The 23447-nt window shown below is 37.1% G+C and overlaps 1 protein-coding gene across 2 annotated transcripts in view; it reads right to left on the bottom strand.

Annotated features, from left to right (window-relative positions):
• Nucleotides 1–23447, bottom strand: part of LOC118878561 (uncharacterized) — a 109095-nt gene that overhangs the window by 40916 nt on the left and 44732 nt on the right. The window contains exons 3-5 of one of the 2 annotated variants that reach the window (XM_070995597.1): nucleotides 17330–17554; nucleotides 17070–17268; nucleotides 11013–11448 (exon numbers count right to left, since the gene is read on the bottom strand). In XM_070995597.1, the coding sequence (XP_070851698.1) occupies nucleotides 11373–11448; nucleotides 17070–17268; nucleotides 17330–17554 (500 nt within the window). In that variant the 3' untranslated portion in view covers nucleotides 11013–11372. Of the gene's footprint in view, nucleotides 1–11012; nucleotides 11454–17069; nucleotides 17269–17329; nucleotides 17555–23447 lie in introns of both variants that reach the window. The other variant, XM_070995598.1, reaches the window with a different exon arrangement.

Here is a 23447-nt window from a genome sequence, read left to right as displayed (position 1 = left end):
GTATTTTTACCTGTATTACCTGTAAAATGAGTCTTTGATGTCCGAGCTCGGTTTATCAAAACTCTAGTTAGAAAAAAAAGGTGCCCAAAAAAGTTTTTTACACCTTAAAAAAAGTTGTATTATACAAAAATTTTAAGTGCCTTTTTCTTAATCAGGAAGATGTGCCTTACTGGTAAACCTAGGTCGCCTTCATGGCTTATTTCGTCGATTTTTTTTTGTAAGCTGGTGTAATCTTTTAGAGTGGAACATGAGAAATGTGACCAAACTTTAAGAGCGTGATCATACTCTTCAAGAGTGCATTCCATTTCCGTTAAATTACTATAGAATGTTTCCCTTGGTGCGATGGAAGTTTCCTCTAGTCTACTAGCGGAATCTAAATATTCATAGGGAAATAAACCCTTCTTACGGATTAGTCGAAATTCTATATCATTACTGAAAACTGACTTTACAGTATTCAATTGATCATCAACTAAATTAGAAGCTAGGGTATCTAAACTTGATGGCGTAAATCTATATGTATCGAGAAAACGAATTTCAAAACTATTTCCACTAAAAAATTTCATATTAAACCGGGAATCTTTCCCAACTCTTGAACTCTTGTTCATTTATTCTTGTGTAAGTACTTATCACTCAATTTAGTTAAATTTTTCATCAATGAATTTACAAAACTTATTCCTGAATTTTTTTCCTGTTTCCAAAACAAATTTATCTAGTCTGGAATCAAAAGCACACTTTATACAGAGGTGGTCAAAATTATTTTCACAAAACAAAAGATAAATATACTCATAATTTGACCTTACTTCTTGTTGAGTTTGGCATCAATGGAAAGGTAATTTAAATGCCGTTTGAATGATGCAATACTTTTCTTAACCCATTCAGTACTTATTAAAAAGGACAAACTTGTGTAAACATCTACTTCTTAAACTTTTTTCCTCGACTTGAAATCTTCAATATTTTAATGCAAAAAGTTTCTTTAAACAAAAATAATAGTAACAGCAAAAAGAATTTTTCAAAAATATTATTCTTCTTTTTTCATACAAATTGTTTCCGACATTGTCACCTTCAAAAATCATAAAAAATATAAGACCAGATGTCATAAATCTCAGTTTCGATTTAGGAGAAACAGTTTATCGCGATCTGCTTCAGATTCTGCTGTTTCAAAGCTAACGCAGTTCCACAACTTCACTGTTTCCGTAACTGAGCATGAAACTTTAAATTTCTCAAAAGGAGTCATCTACTCTAATGAACTTTGCAACATAGATGTGGGATATGGATACATTGAGGGATTTACAGCAACCTATTTAATTTCATATGGGGACACACTGTTCAGAGTTCCGCAACCTCAAGCATTCTTCATCAGCCAAAAACGCAAAAGAGTTCCTATCCCTTTTCATCAAAGTGATCTATATCCATCACCTTCTTTCATTAAAAATTACGCCTTATAAATGTAAGCAAGTCAGTTGATGTGGATATTTTGGCAGAGGAAGTCGCGTCATTCATAGAGTGCGAAAGTCGTGGAGTTTAAATAAAATACCTTTGTTTCTTTAATTTACTTAACTATACCCGAAATAAACATTTTAATTTGTAATACCCTACATATATTATATTATTATATATTCTTCCCAATTTAAATCTTCTTTTATGGCGATTTTCTAAATACACGGGCGAAAAGTCGGATTTTTAGGGAGATCAAAGGAATGCATTCTATGAGTGAAAGAATGTGATTTTTTCGACACGACTCATATTGACCCGAATATAAAAATGGTTATTCATTTTATTTATTTTGAACGCTGTGCAACACAAAATAAGAACCTAACCAAAACCACACATCGCAAAGAAGCGTCGCCAAGCCGATGGCTGATGGGTAGAAGATCTAAGCTCCCAACGTCATCGAAGCTCCTGGTATATAATACCATATGGGACCCAATTATGAGGCACAGCCAGCAAATCCAACGTGAGCATCATCCAGGCGTTCGAAAATAAAACGCTTCGCGTCGCCTCCAATGCCCATGCTCCATGATGTTTTCAACTTCCCATGGGTGAAGGCAGAAATCCATGCATGACCACCCACACACTCTGGCGATAAACCTGCTGGACAATATCGAGAGAGGACCAGCAGGCTGCGAAGGACCCACCCCCTGGACCGGCACTGAACCTAGGCGGACCAGCGATCCACTCTTCTAGCCTGCCATAGATGAAAAACCCAAATCCCACGTTTTATATTATCACATTTACTGGTTGCCCACGTTAGAATAGTATTAAACAAAAAAATTGCACGTTAGAAAAAATAAAAAAAAACAAAAAAAAACTTGACACATAGAAACGTAACAACACCGTTCAACGTTTTGAAGGTCATATTCGAATCTTTCCCCTTCTAATTTAACCTGACGCCAAGAGAAGTCAAAAAACAAGGAAGAACGCTATAGTCGAGTACCTCGACTATCAGATACCCGTTACTCAGCTAAATGGAGATATGCAAGCAGCAAAGCGAAATTAAAATGCGCCACCTACCGGCGGTAGACAGATTTAAGCGTTATGGGCGTTAGAGTGGGCGTGGCAAATTTATTTTTGGATCAATCGATAGGTATTGACGACACCAATACATTTCAGTTAAAATTTTTTATCTAGCATGCAAATTGTGGGCGTCACAGGTTTTCGCGGTTTGTGGGCGTTTAAATGGGCGTGGCAAACTTTTTTTTAAGTCAATCGATAGGTATTGATGAGAACAATACATTTCAGTTAAATTTGTATGTCTAGCATCAAAACTGTGGGCGCCACAGTTTTTCGCGATTTGTGGGCGTTAGGGTGGGCGTGGCATATTCGCGTAATAAACTTGCGCTGCGTACAAGGCTACGGAATCTAAATCTGAAATCCCAATTCTCTATCTTTGATAGTTTCCGAGATATCTGCGTTCATACTTACGATTTTTTGAAGTTTGTGGGCGGTTTATGGGCGTTAGAGTGGGCGTGGCAAACATTTTTTTGGGTCAATCGATAGGTATTGATGAGAACAATACATTTCAGTTAAAATTTTTATTCTAGCATCAAAACTGTAGGAGCCACAGTTTTGGGCGGTTTGTGGGCGTTAGAGTGGGCGTGGCACTCTACTGAAACAAACTTGCGCTGCGCAGGAATCTCAGGAATCTGCGTGCCTAATCCCAGTATTGTAACTCTCATAGTTTCCGAGATCTCAGCGTTCATACGGACAGACGGACAGACGGACAGACGGACAGACGGACAGACGGACAGACGGACAGACGGACAGACGGACAGACGGACAGACGGACATGGCTAGATCGACTCGGCTAGTGATCCTGATCAAGAATATATATACTTTATGGGGTCGGAAACGCTTCCTTCTGCCTGTTACATACTTTCCGACGAATCTAGTATACCCTTTTACTCTACGAGTAACGGGTATAATAAATATTAAAGTGACGCCCAAGTGACGTCACATGTTTAACATATAATTTTTCACGAACTTTTACTGGTTTCTTTTCTTTTTTGGTATATATATTGCCGTATCTTACTCTTTTTAACATGGGACTGGTAGATCATTAGGAATTTATGCATTTATCTGGCGACTTGTTTGTTATACGAAAAGTACAAAAGTCGCAGCGAATAATCGTGACATTCATCACATTTTTCCGGGCCTTAAGTCGAGAACGGACCTGCAATTCCTTTTAGCTGAAACGAAACGCTGCTGACAACCAGCAGGAAAAGTCATCTGCAATTTGTGTGGCACTTTTGACTGCACTTCCCTTTTATTTTGAATGCTTTTAGGGGTTTCTCCTGCATGTTTGGACTGCTGGCAACAATGTTGAATGCGAAATTTGCTTCTTTTTTCGTGTTTCAGTATTTATGGTTCCAGCAACTACAATGTGGCAGCAGCTGAAGTTGTGCGACAAACGGTTTCGTGTTTATTTTGTGTTCCGCTGCACCACATGACGTATGAGTGATTTATATCCGAGCCGCCATACGCGCCAGATTACGTATACATCGTGTTGTGAGTCTGTTGTTAATGTGCATTTAATTGCTTAAAGATATATAATTGATTGCCCTTAGCAATAGGACGGGAATTAATTAACCCTTGTAACTTGGAGAAATGTTTGAACTGGGCTATCTGACACCTTTTGTGGGAATATCACTGTGGCATCACATTGGTAACACGGCAGTACACGTAGTGACGAATCGCACAGTGAGTGTGCTTGAGACTTCTAAATAAAGCCACAAAATTAAAAAATCGAAGTAATAAACACTATTACTTAGTGTATGCTATGAGTTTCGTGAACTTTTGAAAGCGTGAAATACAATAACCCATGTTTAGGCGACACATATATTTGGTAAGTAAATTAAAAGTACATTTTATTTATCAATTTCGTTTTAGCAGCGAGCGAGACCGGGTTTGTTTTGCCATTGCTCAGTGGATTATACATCAGATCCGAATTTCAAATCTTAAAACTTTTCAAAGACTTAAAAGATTTACTTGAGAAAAAGAATCACTCCATTTAGGAGAGTTGGCAAATATATATATCACTGTGGACGGCAGTACACGTAGTGGCGAAGCGCGCAAGAGAGCGTGCGAATACAACTACTATATATAGCCGCAGAATCATAACGAGTGATACACCAATCGAAAGGTATCGCACTAACTAAGAAGATTGCATACCAAGACTTTTGAAATATAGATTTGTTTGGGAGAAAAAGCGGTAAAAGTGTAAAAGTAAAAATTTAGAAAATTGGAGCTGCTGGATTCGGTGGTTTTATTCTTACTGAGAATACGCGACGAATAACACCTGATTTGTTGAAATCCGATGTTCCGTTCAAAAGTAATTCAAAAAACAAGATTTTCTTCTTCTTCCCTTTGGTCCCTTTAGCTGAGTAACGGGTATCTGATAGTCGGGGTACTCGACTATAGCGTTCTTCCTTGTTATACCCGTAACTCGTAAAGTAAAAGGGTATACTAGATTCGTCGGAAAGTATGTAGCAGGCAGAAGAAAGCGTTTCCATCGTAGCTTTAGGGTTTTGGAAACCCTATGGGTGTATAAAGCAGCTTGAATTAGAAAACGTTTGTTCTACGACTTTTGGAAAAACCCGCCAGTTTAGCGGAAAATTCAAAAAAAAAGCCCGATTTAAAATGCTTATAGTATCTAAACAACTAATGATACAGAAATGGGCTATGTATCTCTGAAAAGATAATTTAATTTGCTAAATACCCTTCATATAGTAAAGTTGTCTGAATATAATAGATTTCGAGTTATGACAAAAAGTTATTTTTTAAAACCACTTTTTGACTATGTTCTTAAAATTAAGTAGAACGATTTCTTTTTAATTTTCAAATCATATAGCTCTTGAAATTCCTCAACTTTTGATATGTAACACTTTTTGCCCTAAAAATTACCGTTTGGAAGATAATAAGCGATAAAAAGTGCAACTCGTTTCAGCTCCGTATACGAAATATTTCATACTTATTGGAATAAACAAGAAAAAAACCATTTTGATGAAAAGTATTCTTATTAGATTTTTGCAAACGGAAAATCTGTTATGGTTTTAGGGTCCTTTACTTGCACGAAGCTAATCGAAATAGGAAACTTGATCTATTTGTTCTACCTCTTTGGAAAAACCCGCTAGTTCGGCGGGAAATATAAGAAACGACAGGTTTCTCTTTGAATCTGAAACTATACAGCCCTTGAGATTCCAAACTTGTGCTATTAAAATAGGTAATTGAAGCGATAAAACTTCTTATTAAAAAGTTTAATATTCATGGGGACGACTCCTAGTCATGGTATTGAGGTACTTAAACTCTTGTGCAAAAAAAATCTTCTGATATCAAACAAAAACACCTCTTAACGAGGTAAAAAGTAGTGGCGAAAGCGCTTTTAACAAAAATTTGTGATATCAACAATTGTGACGAAAAATTATATTACATTCGATAAAATAAATAAACTATATTAAATTTATGTATTCGGCACGCTACAGCAGAAAATTTACGTGCAGGTAAATAAATATTTACTGTTGCGGGCCGAAATCATAAATTTAATATAGTTCATTTATTTTATCAAATGTAATATCATTTTTGGTCACAATTGTTGATATCACAAATTTTTGTTATGGCCGCATTCGCCACTACTTTTTACCTCGTTAAGAGGTGTTTTTTTTAATATAGTTAATTTATTTAATCAAATGTAATATCATTTTTGTTCACAATTGTTGATATCACAAATTTTTGTTATGACCGCTTTCGCCACTACTTTTTACCTCGTTAAGAGGTGTTTTTGTTTGATTTATAATTAGAGCTAACTCAAACTTTTAATTTTTCCTCTTTTTACGCACACCACACATCCTTGGTGGCTTTAAAAGGAGCAATCACTACATCTCCTGAAAGATTGCGACACCTAGTTTGTCTACGTGGGCGTATCGCGCATATACCCTCAAGCCACCTGTTTATGATCAATGTGGCAGTAATCCTAGGACCAGCAAAGATTTTATTTGCGCGATGATTTAGATCGAAAAAAAAATTTATCGTCAAAAGCGAGCCGGGAATCTAATTTCCAAAGCCGCTGAGAGGAGCCAAGGAATGAAAATTTGATTTTTAAAAAAAGTATGAATGTCCAAAGCTTCATTTTTTGAAATATGCGACATACTACGAAACAAACCGCATTCATAAAAATTCCGATGCCTTTGGAAAAGCAGGTGACAATATGCATATACAAATTTGCAATCTGTACCAAATATCGCGTCATTGGGGATGTAGTTGGAGTACAAAAAAGTACTGTCCATAAATACTTTCACATTGTTGTTAAAGCAATACTAAAAATCGCTAGTACATTAATTTCGTACCAAAATTCCAGGCTTTAAAAAACTATTGACGGCAAAAAGCATTCAAGTATATCTAAAAATTATATTAAAAGTGATATACCAATTATTTAGGAACACACAATCCTGTTAAAGCCCCAAAGATTGGCTTTATGGATTTTGTTAATCGAAAAAGATGGACATCGAAGGTCATACAAGCAGTGGTTGACAACAATGACTCTTAAGTAAATATTTTGGTATTGGTTTTTAGTACAATATATTTATACATTTTTAAAACAATATATTTGTAAAATCAGAGACGTAATCACGATGTTTCCAAGAAGTGTCCACGATGCCACGGTCTTTAAGGAATCTGCAATTTTTTAAGATCGCACCCGAATTATTCCGGATTTCCAAAAACAAAGTAAAGAGATTTCCTTTCTTATCCTGGGAGATCGTGCATACCCATAACTACCGTGACTTCTAAACCCATTCACTGGACATCTTACTCCGGAGATAGAGTCCTTAAACTGCTACCTTAGGTCGGGAAGAATAGTAGTGGGCGACTGAAAGGACGAAGGAGATGCCTGGCCAAAAGAATAGACATTGGCCACAAATTTGTTCGGTTGTTGCTTTCGCTTGCGCCGCACTTTATAGCTTTTTGGGAATAAGAAAGGACAAGTTTACGCCAAGCAACGAATTTGAAAGTAACCAGCAACCATCAGACTGCCTGATGCCGACCGGTAGAGATCCTCTGGGAGTTGACTTTAAAGAAGCTTAGAACCGAAACAAGAATCAAACTGTCTTGTAGCGTAGAACTAGAGCGTAAGCTGTGTGGTGTGTGTTTTATTCTAGTCGAAAAAATACATGCTTTAGATTTAACCTTATCTTAACAATTAATTTACGTACCGCAGTCTTGCCTCCCAGTGTCTTTGAATCCTCCAATCAGAATAATTCAAAGCGGGAGATTTGGGCTTACAATTCACCATTTCATGTGACCGCAATTAGTTTACAACATAATCCCTCTAGAAGGTTACAACATCGATAAAAAAATACTGAAATAATGAGCGCTACATTTAAATTGCTATAGGATTGAGCGATACGTTAATCCTTCCACGACACTGGCATTGTAACCAAGCCATAGATAGATTTCCACTGAGAATCAGTTTTAAATAAATAAAAATTTTATGTGGTACAAAACTCTTATTGAAGTTATGTATTTAAAAAAATAACGCATGAAACTTTGGGTCGCGGCCCGAACCTCCGACAGAACATCACGTACGCTCTGCACAAGGAGGCATCAATTTCCCTTTGAGCCCCAAGGAACTTCTGGTTCTGCATCTCCAGTCTGTCCAACGCCTCTTTGTTGTCACCAAGTGAAATCATTAAAAATGACCATCGTCTAAAAGTTTATAAGCAATGAATATAGGTACTTACTTGAAGTTGGACGGCTACTTGGCATATATGTCTCTATCAGGAGACCAGGTTGATCAAGAGAGGAAATGTTTTCCCCGTTTTTCTCCTTCGATTCGGTGAACACATCATTGGCCAGCTCATCGAAGCCATCGATGGCTACAAAGCCGATTTGTCCACGCATAAAGCATGAGAAACCGGGCGGTTACCATACATTTTCACTTGGACTCCAGATTTAATCATTTCACGCATTAAGGCTGAATTCATCTTCAAGTTTAGTGCGTTGTTGAAATCATGAGACGGTGTTTATGAACACAAGAATGAAATGAAAGCGGATAATGCCCATCAATAAACACAATGTATTGGTTTGGGCGGTTTGTGGTTGTAACACTTTTATAAAACCAACTTGCGCTGCGCAGGAATTTCTAGAACTTGCATCCGTATTGCCAACTTTGTAGCTTTTATAGTTTTCGAGATATGCGCGTTCATACATATCATTTCGGGCGTTAGGTAGGCGTTAAAACTTTTATTCTAGCTTTAAAACAGCGTTCGGCAAAGTCCCATCAAGCGGACATAAGGAATAGCTCTGCTCAGCCTCTGCCATCGTAGAACGGCATTTTTAACGTACAAATCTATAACACTAGTTTTTAACCATAAGAGTTCACATTTCTAGACATTTTGGTTTCCTGTACACGCTGGTATCATTCAAACCTTTTTTCAAAGAATCGTTCTTGAGGTATTTTCGAGAAACATATTTTTTAGATATTGTGTATTATAGAGCTAATATCTCAGAAACTATTGTTAAAACTCGAAGAAATCCGACAAGTTTCGATGCCAGCGCCATGGCCCCTAGCGGTAGCGGGGTTTAGTTTAGTCATAACTTTTAAAATAACAATGCAATTAATACGATTTTCAGCATTTAGGCAGGTATTGATCGATGTAATTTATTTTAATTTACAAACTTGCGCTACTCAAGAGCCCCTAGAATTTATGCGTAAGCCCAATCTTTTCATTTTTTATAGTTTTCGAGATCTCAGTGCTCATATGGACAGACGAACATGCTTATCAAATAAATATATATTCTATATTCACTACACTTAGGGAAAAACACCGTGCTAAAATCAAGTACAAACAGTACGATTTCATGATTACCATTTTAAGACCGTCCGTACTAAAAACAAGGAAGAACGCTATAGTCGAGTACCTCGACTATCAGATACCCGTTACTCAGCTATATGGAGATATGCAAGCAGCAAAGCGAGATTAAAATGCGCCACCTGCCGGAGGTATACAGATTTAAGCGTTATGGGCGTTAGAGTGGGCGTGGCAAATCGTGTATCGACGAGACCAATTCATTTCAGTTAAAATTTTTTATCTAGCATGAAAATTGTGGGCGTCACAGGTTTTCGCGGTTTGTGGGCGTTAAAGTGGGCGTGGCAAACTTTTTTTTGGGTCAATCGATAGGTATTGGTGAGAACAATACATTTCAGTTAAAATTTTTATTCTAGCATCAAAACTGTAGGAGCCACAGTTGTGGGCGGTTTGTGGGCGTTAGAGTGGGCGTGGCACTGTGCTGAAACAAACTTGCGCTGCGTAAGAAGCTCAGGAATCTGCACGCCAAATCTCAATAGCCTAGCTCCCATAGTTTCCGAGATCTCAGCGTTCATCCGGACAGACGGACAGACGGACAGACGGGCATGGCTAGATCGACTCGGCTAGTGATCCTGATCAAGAATATATATACTTTGTGGGGTCGGAAACGCTTCCTTCTGCCTGTTACATACTTTCCGACGAATCTAGTATACCCTTTTACTCTACGAGTAACGGGTATAAAAAGTCTTATAAAATACACCGTGTTAATGCCCGTGAGCGGAAATTTGTAAGTATACTTATAAAATGCATGTAATTTATTTTGTTTTTTTTTCATTTTTATTTTCAAATACTTATTTCTCTTTCTAGCATATAATTAAAACCCAATTTAACATGTATAAAACTTTATTACTTAATCGTACTTCTTTTTAATAAAAATATGACTAGATTAAAAAATGTTGCTTACTTGATTGTAGACCGAAAGGTTCTAAAAACTTACTGAAACCGAATTCCTTGTCTTACATTTTTTTCAATGCTTAGCCATATTTATACCCGTTACTCGTAGAGTAAAAGGGTATACTAGATTCGTCGGAAAGTATGTAACAGGCAGAAGGAAGCGTTTCCGACCCCACAAAGTATATATATTCTTGATCAGGATCACTAGCCGAGTCGATCTAGCCATGTCCGTCTGTCCGTCTGTCCGTCTGTCCGTTTCTATGCAAACTAGTCTCTCAGTTTTAAAGCTATCGCGATGGATCCTCCCCAAAAGTCTGTTTTCTATTACAGGTAGAACATATATAATTCGGAACAAGCTTAATCGGAAAATATAGACTATAGGAACTCCCATAGGAACTATATCCATATATACACCTGCAACAGAAAATAGACTTTTGGAAAGGCTTTATCGCCTTAAAACTGTGAGACTAGCTCGCGTTGGAACTGACGGACTGACTGACTTGGCTAGATCGACTCGTCTAGTCATGCTGATCAAGAACAACATATACTCGTACATATGTATTTTATGTCGAAAACGTCTCCTTCACTGCGTTGCAAACTTCTGACTGAAATTCGATATTTAACATATAAAACTTGGAACAAAAAAAAGGGCCATCGAGAAAAATGTTACTGACATTTTCAGCACAATCAGAATTTACCATCACAGGCTTAAAATCGTTTCATGGATTTTAACTTGTTAGCAAGTGTTATCCCACTCACCTGTCCATTAGGTTGGGATTGCCTCCGCGTTTGCTCCAGAAGCTGCTCGAATGTGACTTGTTGGTGGAGTGACAGCTCGAGGCGGGTGACGAGGAGTGCCGCAGAATGCCGCCTCCGGAGAACCGGAAGCTGCTGCGGGCAGGGCCTGCTCCCTTAGACTCACTTCCTCCAGCTCCTCCACTGCCATTGGCCACATTGCGGAAACTGGCCGTGCCAATGCTCCTGCTGCTCGTCGTTCTCTGCTGCATCAAAGGTCGTTCTGCGGGCTCCACGCACCTTTTCCTGGCATCAGCTCCTTCCTCAACCCCTCGTCCTCCATTGTTAAAGTTGCGAATGCTGTCGCTCATTGACAGAAATTTGCTATTGCCTCTGGAGAAGCTGCTGTGCACCTACAACTGTTGCTGGCTGTGCTGAGGTCTTATGGTAAAGCGCCCACCTAGCCTGAAAAATATGTATGTGTATGTAATAAAGGACTAACTGATACACTCAGAATTTTTACATAAGATAACCATAACCAACCGTTTTGAGAAACCCGATTTTCCTGGTCGTATTGGGAATGTCTTACCCAAAAAATAATTAACATGAATCAATAACGGTCGTTGATTTTTCATTTTTATGACAGACAATGGATACATTCGGCTTAATTTATACACTTTTTTTTTAATTTTCTCAAACTTTTCACCTATTTAAAATTTTTTCACGGCTTCATTTTGTTTTTTTTCATAACTTTTATTCAAAGTCCCTACTTTGTATTCAACGAGTAACGGATCTTTCCCATGATAATATTCATTTCATTTTATAAAAATCTGACCATATCATGTTGCTTTCATAAGAACTATAGGAAAGTTAGATGGAATTTAGTTCTTATTATCAGTACCCCTCGACACTCCAACAATTGTTCGATTTGGACAATTTATAAGTAACTAAAGGAATACACGCTAGGTGGCAAGGCACTCGACGACTTAAGCTGACATTTCACAGTGCAGAGACGTGGTAGAGAAAACGTGATGGCTGGACAAACTGGCGGTTGATTATGTTAAGGATAATTTGCCACGCTTAGTCGGGCTTCGATTGACCTTAGGCAACCAATCAGTACCGGAAATGTCTGTAATGTCTGTAAGCCGGCCAACCAAAGAATGACTTTTTAAAGATGGAAAAGAGAAAAATCTTTATTAAAAATTGTTAATTAGTTTTCTATCCAAGGTCATTCCAATAAGCTTTCATTATCGACTTTTTCTCATCTAATATAAAAAGTTAGGTAAATTAATAAAATATGTATGTACAATGTACATTGTTCATGGTACATTGTACACCCAGAAAAAAGATAAACAAAATTTTAGGTCATTCCTAACCTAAAAAATTAAAAATAGACGAAAGTTAATTTTTAGGTCATGTACTACCTAAAAACACAATTTTTGCACTATTTTGCCTTCTTTTGAGATTAGGAATACCCTAATAGCCTTAAATGGCATCTTACCTAGAAATATTTGACAACTAAAAACCTTTTAAACTATATATGTCTGTTAGATATTAATGTTGAACCTAGTCAAACAATAATTGCATTGCTTATAATTATTTAATGCACTGTTTTAAGAAAATCCATGTTTTAATGTTATAAAGTGAGCTGAAAAGGTCATGCTATCGTCGCACAGAACATGTGCATTTTGAATATAATGAAGTTGTAAAATATTGCATTTAAATCTTGAGGAAGTTAGAAATTGGCATGAACTTACACGCTCCTGTGTTACATAGTGCGGAATTTGTAAGGCGCTTGCCTCTGATACGAGGAGAGTTTTTAAGAAACATATTAAATATTTCCTTAATAATTTGAAATATAATATTGAATTAAAAAAGATATCAGACGTATTTAGTCCGCATCAGATTCTCGCGCGGAAGACCGGGGATCGATTCCCACCGCGGGCAAAATTAAAATGTTACTTTTTTTGGAAGATAAAATATTACCTTATATGAATTCACTATAATAAACAAATATAATAACATTATAAGTAAGCATTAAACATTATTTGAAAATACCAAATTATTAGAACCTATATCTGACCAATTTGGCAATAATATGGCTCAGCTGTGGATTTGTTTTTTCAATCGGTTTTCGTCAACCTCTACAGCTTATTTTGTAATATTAAAACATAATTTTCTTAAAATAGTAATTGTAAGCAATTGTTATATTATTTGGTTATGTCCAACATCAACATTTTACATACATATTTAGTTAAATAGGTTTGTAGCTGTCAAATATTTTTGAGTAAAATACAAAAATTTAAGGCACACAATGACCCTAAATATTAGACCAATCGTGACCTAAAAAATAGGGCAAAAATACAAAATTTTAATTTTTGGGTAATGCACGACCTAAAAATTAACTTTTAGTCCTTTTTTATTTATTTTTTAGGACAAGTATGATTTTATTCATAATTTTTCTGGGTCGCTTTCTACTACTTGAGCAAAAACATTTAACCTTTTCAAATCTTGATTAAAATCTATCCTTCACAGGGTTCTGTTCTTGCTTACTGTAAACAAGAAAGGAAGTTAACTTCGGCAAGCCGAAGTTTGTGTACCCTTGCAGTTATAGTTATTAAAATTAAAAATACAAAAAATGATATTCCCAATAGTATAAGATAAAATGTCAAAAAACACCGAAGCTATAATTTGTTTCATACAATTTTCGCACCATTTTTCCGATCGTTCCTATGACAGCTATATGATATAGTCGTTCGATTTTGATAAAATTAATTTCAAAATTTAGAACTAGTTAAAAAATGTTATTTCCAAGCGTAGGAGGTTATATGTTAAAAAATACCAAAGCAATAATTTGTTTCATATTATTTTCCCACCAATTTTCCGATTGTTCCTATGGCAACTATATGATATAGTTTTCCGATTTTGATTAAATTTAATTTGAAATTCAAAACTAATTAAAAAATGTTATTTCCAAGCTTAGGAGGTTATATGATGAAAAACACCAAAGATATTATTTTTTTAATAATTTTTTTCCGATTATTCTTATGGGAGCTATAAGATATACTCATATACTACCTGCACAAGAATTAAGACTTTTGGGAAAGTTTCAGCCCGATAGCTTTAAAATTGAGAGACTAGTTTGCGTAGAAACGGACGGACAGAGGGACATGGCTAGATCGACTCGTCTAGTGATGCTGATCAGGAATATATACATTTTATGGGGTCGGTAACGTCTCCTTCACTGCGTTGCAAACTTCTGACTGAAATCAATATATCCTCTGCAGGGGTATAAAAATACGTCAAGGAATCGTATATACTTTTAGAAAATAAAACAAATCGAACTGAAATCATTCTTTTAGACTTAAAATATGCTATTGAGTGCTCATCTATGGCTAAATAAAATCCACTTTTTTCTTCGTAACCGGCCATGTAGGAGTAAATACAACTGCTTTTGATTTTTGTAAATCGTGTCTTTCGTTTGCCAGACATAATAGTTCTAGTGTAAACTTCCTTTACGTTGATATTGCTTTAATCTCAAAACGGTGCTGTGCACTTTAAAAAAAACGGGGGTGGCCGGGTTGGTATGAAACGTCCAATATATGTCCTAAAAATAAGGTAGTTTATGACCTAAACATTAAAAAATGTTAACTTACTCATAGTATTACAACTTATTTATTTTAATTGTTTATTATAGTGAATTTGGCTAAGTGAATATTTTATCTTTCTGAAAAACAATCATTATACCCGTTACTCGTAGAGTAAAAGGGTATACTAGATTCGTCGGAAAGTATGTAACGCATCGCAAGTTTGTTTTAGCAATGTGCCACGCCCACTCTAACGCCCACAAGCCGCCCAAGCCTGTGGCGCCCACAATTTTCATGATAGATACAAAATTTTAGCTGAAATGTATTGGTCTTGTCAATACCTATACCTATACGCCCATAACGCTTAAATCTGTCTACCGCCGGTAGGTGGCGAATTTTAATCTCGCTTTGCTGCTTGCATATCTCCATTTCCCTTTGGTCCCATTAGCTGAGTAACGGGTATCTGATAGTCGAGGTACTTGACTATAGCGTTCTTCCTTTTTTTTTATTTTGTCCGCGGTGAGAATCGATCCCCGGTCTACAAAACCAAATGCAGGTTTCCCGGCAAGACCAAGGACTGTGTCTGGGGGCAAGAGCAAACTCTACTTTTATAATTCTATAGTTTCTGGTTTTATAGGACATATGGACTTATTTAATAGCACTCATTGGAATTAAAATTTTGTCTACTATTAACCTTAAAAGTAGGGTAAGCCATTACCTAAAACTACAATTTTAGTCTATTACAAATTTTTATACCCGTTACTCGTAGAATAAAAGGGTATACTAGATTCGTCGGAAAGTATGTAACAGGCGGAAGGAAGCGTTTTCGACCTCATAAAGTATATATATTCTTGATCAGGATCACTAGCCGAGTCGATCTAGCCATGTCCGTCTGTCCGACTGTCCGTATGGACGCTGAGATTTTGGAAACTATACAAGCTACAATACTGGGATTAGGCATGCAGATTTCTGAGATTCCTGCCAAGCCCACTCTAACGCACACAAACCGCCCAAAACTGTGGCTCCTACAGTTTTTATACCCGTTACTCGTAGAGTAAAAGGGTATACTAGATTCGTCGGAAAGTATGTAACAGGCAGAAGGAAGCGTTTCCGACCCCATAAAGTATATATATTCTTGATCAGGATCACTAGCCGAGTCGATCTAGCCATGTCCGTCTGTCCGTCTGTCCGTCTGTCCGGATGAACGCTGAGATCTCGGAAACTATGAGAGCTAGGCTATTGAGATTTGGCGTGCAGATTCCTGAGCTTCTTACGCAGCGCAAGTTTGTTTCAGTAGACTGCCACGCCCACTCTAACGCCCACAAACCGGCAAAACTGTGGCTCCTACAGTTTTGATGCTAGAATAAAAATTTTAACTGAAATGTAATGTTCTCATCAATACCTATCGATTGACCTAAAAAAAAGTTTGCCACGCCCACTTTAACGCCCACAAACCGCGAAAACCTTTGACGCCCACAATTTTTATGCTAGATAAAACATTTTAACTGAAATGTATTCGTCTCGTCATTACCTATCGATTGACTCAAAAAAAGTTTGCCACGCCCACTTTAACGCCCACAAACCGCCAAAACCTGTGACGCCCACAATTTTCATGCTAGATAAAAAATTTTAACTGAAATGTATTGGTCTCGTCGATACCTATCGATTGATCCAAAAAAAATTTGCCACGCCCACTCTAACGCCCATAACGCTTAAATCTGTATACCGCCGGTAGGTGGCGCATTTTAATCTCGCTTTGCTGCTGAGTAACGGGTATCTGATAGTCGAGGTACTCGACTATAGCGTTCTTCCTTGTTTTAATTGAAATGTATTGTTCTCATCAATACCTATCGATTGATCCAAAAAAATGTTTGCCACGCCCCTTTTAATGCCCACAAACCGCAAAAACCTGTGACGCCAACAATTTTCATGCTAGATAAAAAATTTTAACTGAAATGTATTGGTCTCGTCAATACCTATCGATTGATTAAAAAAAAAATTTGCCATGCCCACTCGAACGCCCATAACGCTTAATTCTGGTAGGTGGCGCATTTTAATCTCGCTTTGCTGCTTGCATATCTCTATTTAGCTGAGTAACGGGTATCTGATAGTCGAGGTACTAGATTATAGCGTTCTTCCTTGTTTTTTTTGGACATATGGACTTATTTTAAAGCACTCATTGGAATTTAAATTTTGTCTACTATTAACCTTAAAAGTAGGGTAAGCCATTACCTAAAGCTACAATTTACAATTTACATTTATTACAAATTTTTAAGTACTATTTTTTTCTGGGTTTATCGCCACCATCAAGAGTTTTGAATAAATAAGAGGCAAATGTATTTGTATAGTATACTATACTATATAAAGGTTATCGAACAAAATGGAAATGATATATTTGATTAAAGTTCATTCTAAAATTGATTAAAAATGCATTTCCTTTCTTTTAAAAAATCCGCAATTACTTTTTGGGCAACCCAATATTACATACTCTTACCTGCGGAAGAGTTCACTTTCCGGATGCTCTGCGGCAAAACGTGATTTCTTGCGGAGGAGGGGAATGGTGAGTGCGTAAGTAGTGACCATCATGAGCATGGGGATATAAAATGCCACCAGAGATCCAAAAACGAAGAAGGCGCGGTTGTTTATTACACAGACGTTGTGCTCAGGCATAATGTTCTTCTCGTTGACAAGACCTGAGTACACGAGATAGTGATGTAAAAACAACTTTCATTTTACAAACTTTTTTTATTATACCCAGGACTGTTATCGAGCTGGATACAATCATGGCCATTACCCAAACAATGGCTATCTTAATACCAGCCAATCGTTTCGTAGACCGATGTCTCGAGCCCAATGGATTCCGTATTCCCAGATAGCGTCCCAAACTTATGAAGCACATATGCAGGATGCTGGAGGAACAGGCCAGCACATCACAGGTCACATAAATGTTGCACCAAGTAAAGCCAAGTGGCCAATAACCTGAAACACATATGTAAGTTTTGTGGATGATTAATGAAACCGAATTTAAATCTTAATATTAATATTTTAAATAGCCCTTGACACAACAATAAGTAACTAACAATAAGTAAGCGACTTTAAGGATCCATATATTTATTTGTAAAAGCTATATGATTGTGTTGTTAATTTGTATACCCTTTACTCCTAGAGTAAAAGTAATGGGTCTCTGACTAGAAAGTTCCAAGAAAAACGACACTAAGGGCAAATGAATGCTGACCAGTCTTATCTTGATTGGTTAATATTTTAAAGACAGATAAAATATTTCTCTTTTTTAGTCATAGCAAGGGAGAACGCCACAGAGTATGCGTGGCACTCGGATAGGGAACATGGGCTTAGTAGGCACTAGTAGAATCTTAATGTCAAATTTGAACCCTATGGAATAATTGAATAATTTTTGACGTGTAGATTGGTGTTGATAAGCGAAACAAAATGTCAAATACACTATTTCAAAGTCTTTACAACTGTGGACGGTATCCAAGCTTAACGTTGTGGGCTCATTCAGATAATAAACTAAGCAGAAGCTAAGGCTCTAAATATGAAATTCCAACTCTCTAGCTAAGATAGGTCTAGTGATCCTGATCAAGAATATTAATACTTTATAGGGTCGAAGACTTATCTCTATCACTCATTAAATAAATGATTTTAATACATTTTATTAAACATTTTTAAAATCCATAAAAAAAATCCTAAAAAAAATAAAACAAATGTAAAGCCAACAAAATTTTTGAAGCCGCCATTAAACTGTTGGTGTTTTTGCTCTGTGTCGATCTAATTCGGATTTATTTCGCTTTGTGTGGTAAGTGCCTATCACTCGACTGACCCATTCACCTTGACATCAATTGACGGCTTCCATTCAAATGGGCTGAAGCTCTTAATGGGAACACCACTACAGAAACTCAATTGCTGCCCTGCCGGGAGTCGAATTCAGTATTAATTAGTACAAATTGAGCTTAAATGTGTTGGGTGTTGGATGTTCGGCCCTCTGGTTTGGGGGTGTTAACCTTTTACATGCTCCTTGGCCAGTGCCCCACATATGAGGGTCCTTTTCGACAAACAATGGCAGACAACCCGGAGTTGGGGCATGACACTGGGGGTGAATATCATGTCGTATTTACTTTTATGTGCTTGTCACTGCCACACACAGCCGATCAATTTGCGAGGAAGTTGTCAGTGTACGGTGCTCCCATAGAGTGATGGAACAGATCAAGTGGCGGACGCACACGCAAATACAGTTTTGGTCAAAATAGTTGCTTAAGAATACTAAAAACCAGCTTAAGATTTATTAGAGCGTACATTCCTAGGCCCCTTTTTCAGTCCTCATGTTAATCTGTAAGAATGTTTTGACATTCAACATTTTCCAAGGTCTAAATTTTACTCTACTTTACTTGATTCTCGTAGTATTTCACACATTATTGAACATAATCGCCTAAAATTTACCGACGTGTAGTTTGTAACCATCACGGGTATGACCTCAACACATGGCTCGATTCATAATATAGTTCCTGTCAAAAATTCAAGTCTGGCTGTGCGTTAATCTCTGAAGTATCCATTAAAAATTCATATGATGTGTTAAGTCAATATTATTTGATAATATTTGTTTGATTTCTATCTTAATTATGTACATTACTGCAGACTTTTCATACACGATACTTTTAGAGGAAAAGAGTATATTAGATCGTCGGAAAGTATGTGAAGGAAGCATTTTCGACCCCATAAAGTATATATATTCTTGATCAGGATCACTAACCGATTCGATCTAGCCATGTCCGTCTGTCCGTTCATTAAAAAGTTATAACCAAACAATAATTATACCCGTTACTCGTACAGTAAAAGGGTATACTAGATTAGTCGGAAAATATGTAACAGGCAGATGGAAGTGTTTCCGACCCCATAAAGTATATATATTCTTGATCGGGATCACTAGCCGAGTCGATCTAGCCATGTCCGTCTGTCCGTCTGTCCGTATGAACGCTGAGATCTCGGAAACTATAAGAGCTAGGCTATTGAGATTTGGCGTGCAGATTCCTGAGCTTCTTACGCAGCGCAAGTTTGTTTCAGCATAGAGCCACGCCCACTCTAACGCCCACAAACCGCCCAAAACTGTGGCTCCTACAGTTTTGATGCTGGAATAAAAATTTTAACTGAAATGTATTGTTCTCATCAATACCTATCGATTGATCTAAAAAAAAGTTTGCCACGCCCACTTTACCGCCCACAAACCGCGAAAACCTGTGACGCCCAAAATTTTCATGCTAGATAAAAAATTTTATCTGAAATGTATTGGTCTCGTCAATACCTATCGATTAATCCAAAAAAAAGTTTGCCACGCGCACTTTAACACCCACCTTTTTATTATCACCTTTCTGTTGTCCAGAAGTGACTAAGAAGTCCTTGTATATTTTGTATTTATAATATGTGTTCTATCGTGTTTCTACTAGGCTCTTTCCTTGGCTTTTGAACAACATTTTAAGAGATCCTGGAGCCAATTCTAGGTCCAGCACAAATAAATCACCCAATACTGTCGTGTACGCACAAAACAAAAATTCGGGCGTTTATGCACAGGGCAACACGAATAATATTGGCCGCGGCAATCGGAAGGGCAAAACCAGTATGCAAACATCAACCAGGGAATCAAATCAGGTGTTTTCACACACGGCATCACCATCGGATCTGAACACATTACCCGACAATCCGGTACTAAGATCCTTGAAAACCCAGGCAACGGTTCCATCCCGACCAGCAACGCGAATAACGTGGGTCAGGGCAACCCGGAAGGCCAACTCATCTTTAACCAGGGCAACACAACCGCAACGGGAAACACGCTTATGTACGCAAACCCGGGCTACATTGGCAACTGCAATAAAGGAAGTTATAACACCTATGGAAACTATAACCAGGGCAACAATATAAATACAAATACAAGCCCGTACGGTTAGGAAAATAGCGTTGCTCCCAGGTATAGCACTGGATGTACATAGCTTACCATGAACCCGGCCACGTCTCCATTCCGGACAACAGCGTAAACAACATGGTTAGAGCTAACCCGGTAAAACATATCATGCCTGTTAGTATGAACCCAGGAAATGGTTCCTACCGCACTAATAACCCAATGAAACATATTCTGCCGGGAAAAATATCTGGCAACACAAACCACCAGTTCGGTCAGGGAAACACTGCAGCACCTGGACACGGCAATGGAGCGAACACCCTGGTAGCTACGAACACGGGAATCAACTTCGATCCCAACCAGCGCTGTTCCAAGGCCAAAAATAGCCAGGGCATACCGGTGACCAAAGAAAGACAGCACAAATTATTCGGATGAGGACGAATCCCTTGGCACAGTCAAAAATATAACATAACTGCATATTACTCATACTTATAACTGATATACTCTTACGCCCTCCATAAATAGCTCAAATACTGTTATACTTATAGTTGTAAGACATACATAAATAAATAAAAAATATAATAAGAATTAAAATCATTACCACTAACTGTGTCTTTTAGTAATGTAAAATTAATTTTTTAAGAACTCCTAGGCGTTTTAGTTATCTGTTACTCTATTTATGCGATGGTCATTTCGCGCTTTCATTTCATGAAATGGACTGATTCGTGTTGACATAAGCCTCATTTCATGAATTCGACAACACTCGAAAGTTGACAATGAATTCAACCTCAAAGCGTGATATTCGGGGGTGTCACAGAAATCCCTTCCAACCCAATTTCTCCCGAAAAGCAAATCTCGGTGTCACAGACGTCATTTTTGACGGTTTCTAATCCCCTGTATTTTGACAGACGTTTTGATTGAATAAACCAACTTACAAATGCTTGCCAAGAACAAAACTTTATTAAAGGCAACACTAGTGAAAACTATGAACTATCTGCATACGACAATTTTTTTGGGTACAAATATCAGCAACGAAAATGTTTAGTTTTATCTCGCAATCCCTTGTGCTGAGTATCGGGTATCTAATATTTCCTTTTATCTTGTTTTAGAAAAAAGAATCTATGGCGTAGTGGTGGAAAAATTTTTTTTCGCAACTGTATATTTCTTTAATGAAAGCTATCAGAGGTGGCGTTTACCCGTTTAGACGGGACGGCTAGAGAAATCTTCCCCCAATTATTTGGTCCGGTAGTAACTTAACGCACAAAAACGAAAATAAACTAAGCTATTCGCCACAATATTTCATTGAGATTCATTGAGATGTTCAGCAAACATATGCACACTAATATAATACAATGGTTTTTAGTTTATTATACCTATTTCTCTATTGGGTAAAAACCAAAGTTGCCAAAATATGCTCAAGCATTTTTTTCAGCCCGTCAGAACAGTTTACGTTTAGTAAGTGATCAATCAATCAAACTTCAAATAGAATTTCGAAGTATTTTTTTTTTGTTGTTGTTCTATATATTTTTCCCTTATTAAACTAAAATAAGAAACAATATTTATAACTATACTATGGTTTTTTTATATTAATTAAGTTTTACAACTAACAAAGAATAAAGATTTTTCAGAGTTAGGTAAGACCGCTTTTCGTTTAAAATGTAGTTAAGGGCTGAAAAGAACCTCTCCACTGACACCTGAGTAGCCGGTGTGGCCTCCTTGCTAGCTTCTACAAGAGCACTACTCGTTGGGACATCGGATGAAATTATTGACTCTTCTTTGCTCATATAGATTTTTTTTTTTGGAATGCGTTTACCATCAGATTTTATTCCTTTCTCAAGCAATCCTTGTAGGATATGTCGGTGTTTTGCCATTAAATGGCGCCTTCTGTTTATAATGGGGCGCCTAGACAGTTTGAAGCCACACAGGATACACAAAAATTTATAATTCACTTTCATATTGAAAAAATGAACATTAGTTTTCACTTTAAAACTCATGTTTATACACCTTTTAACTACACACAAAAGTAAAGTACTGAATCAAAACAGTTTTAATATCAAAAGACATTTTTGTCAGATTCTGAACACAAAAGTATCTCTAAAGCAGGTTCCTATATAGAACAAACAGAAATGCTCAGTGTCTGAGCGGGACACTTTGAAACAAAAGACGCTTTGTAAATGTCTTTTCGATTCCATTTTTCAAAGGGTTCTAAGGTTACTAATTTTTTCTGACACCTAGAAAAATGGGGACACTTTTTGGGAGCTCTGGTTGCAAATCTCTGACTGAAATCATTATACCCTCTGCAAGAGTATAAAAAGCCACCACAATTTAGTAAAACCGCTCTGAAATCGAGACCGCTATGAACGGCTTTTTCTCGGTGTGTAATTGTAGAGAGAACAATTTAAATTATTTAAAGTCTTTTAAAACTAACTGCCCCGACCGAAGAATAGGCGTTGTTTACAAACGTAAACTAAAATAAGCCAAAGAACTGCGACCCATTTTCGGATTAACTTTTGGAAAGGCAAGGGTCGCTGTTTTTGTTATTATATCCGCTGCAGCTGAAACCACACTTAAGGCTTTTAGTAGCATTTAGTTTACAGTTTTCGTCGACTTTTCAACACAGCACTCACGCGAAAAAACGCAAATGTAAAATAACAGACCTTTCCCCCAGTCCTACAACTGTGAATGGGCCTTTACTGTGGCGAAATGACAAATACCACGTTCTGGTTCGTGAGTGCCATGACATACTATTCTCTAAATATAAATATAATCATTCGATGAAGAAGCTATCCAGAGATTTGTAAAACAGAAATTGTAACCATCAGATTTGTACGATTTAGAACCAAAAATTTGCGAGGGATAAAAAATATTTATTTTATTTTATTTAACAAAATTAAATCTAGTATACAATACTAAACCTAATGGACTTTTTTAATGAGTGCTAGCTAGCGGGGCCTTCGACTCGAAACT

This window comes from Drosophila suzukii, chromosome 3 (assembly GCF_043229965.1).
Source record: "Drosophila suzukii chromosome 3, CBGP_Dsuzu_IsoJpt1.0, whole genome shotgun sequence".
In the NCBI taxonomy this organism is placed as follows: Eukaryota; Metazoa; Arthropoda; class Insecta; order Diptera; family Drosophilidae; genus Drosophila; species Drosophila suzukii.
Note: the sequence above shows the minus strand (reverse complement) of the source record. Positions and strands in the feature narration are given on the sequence as shown.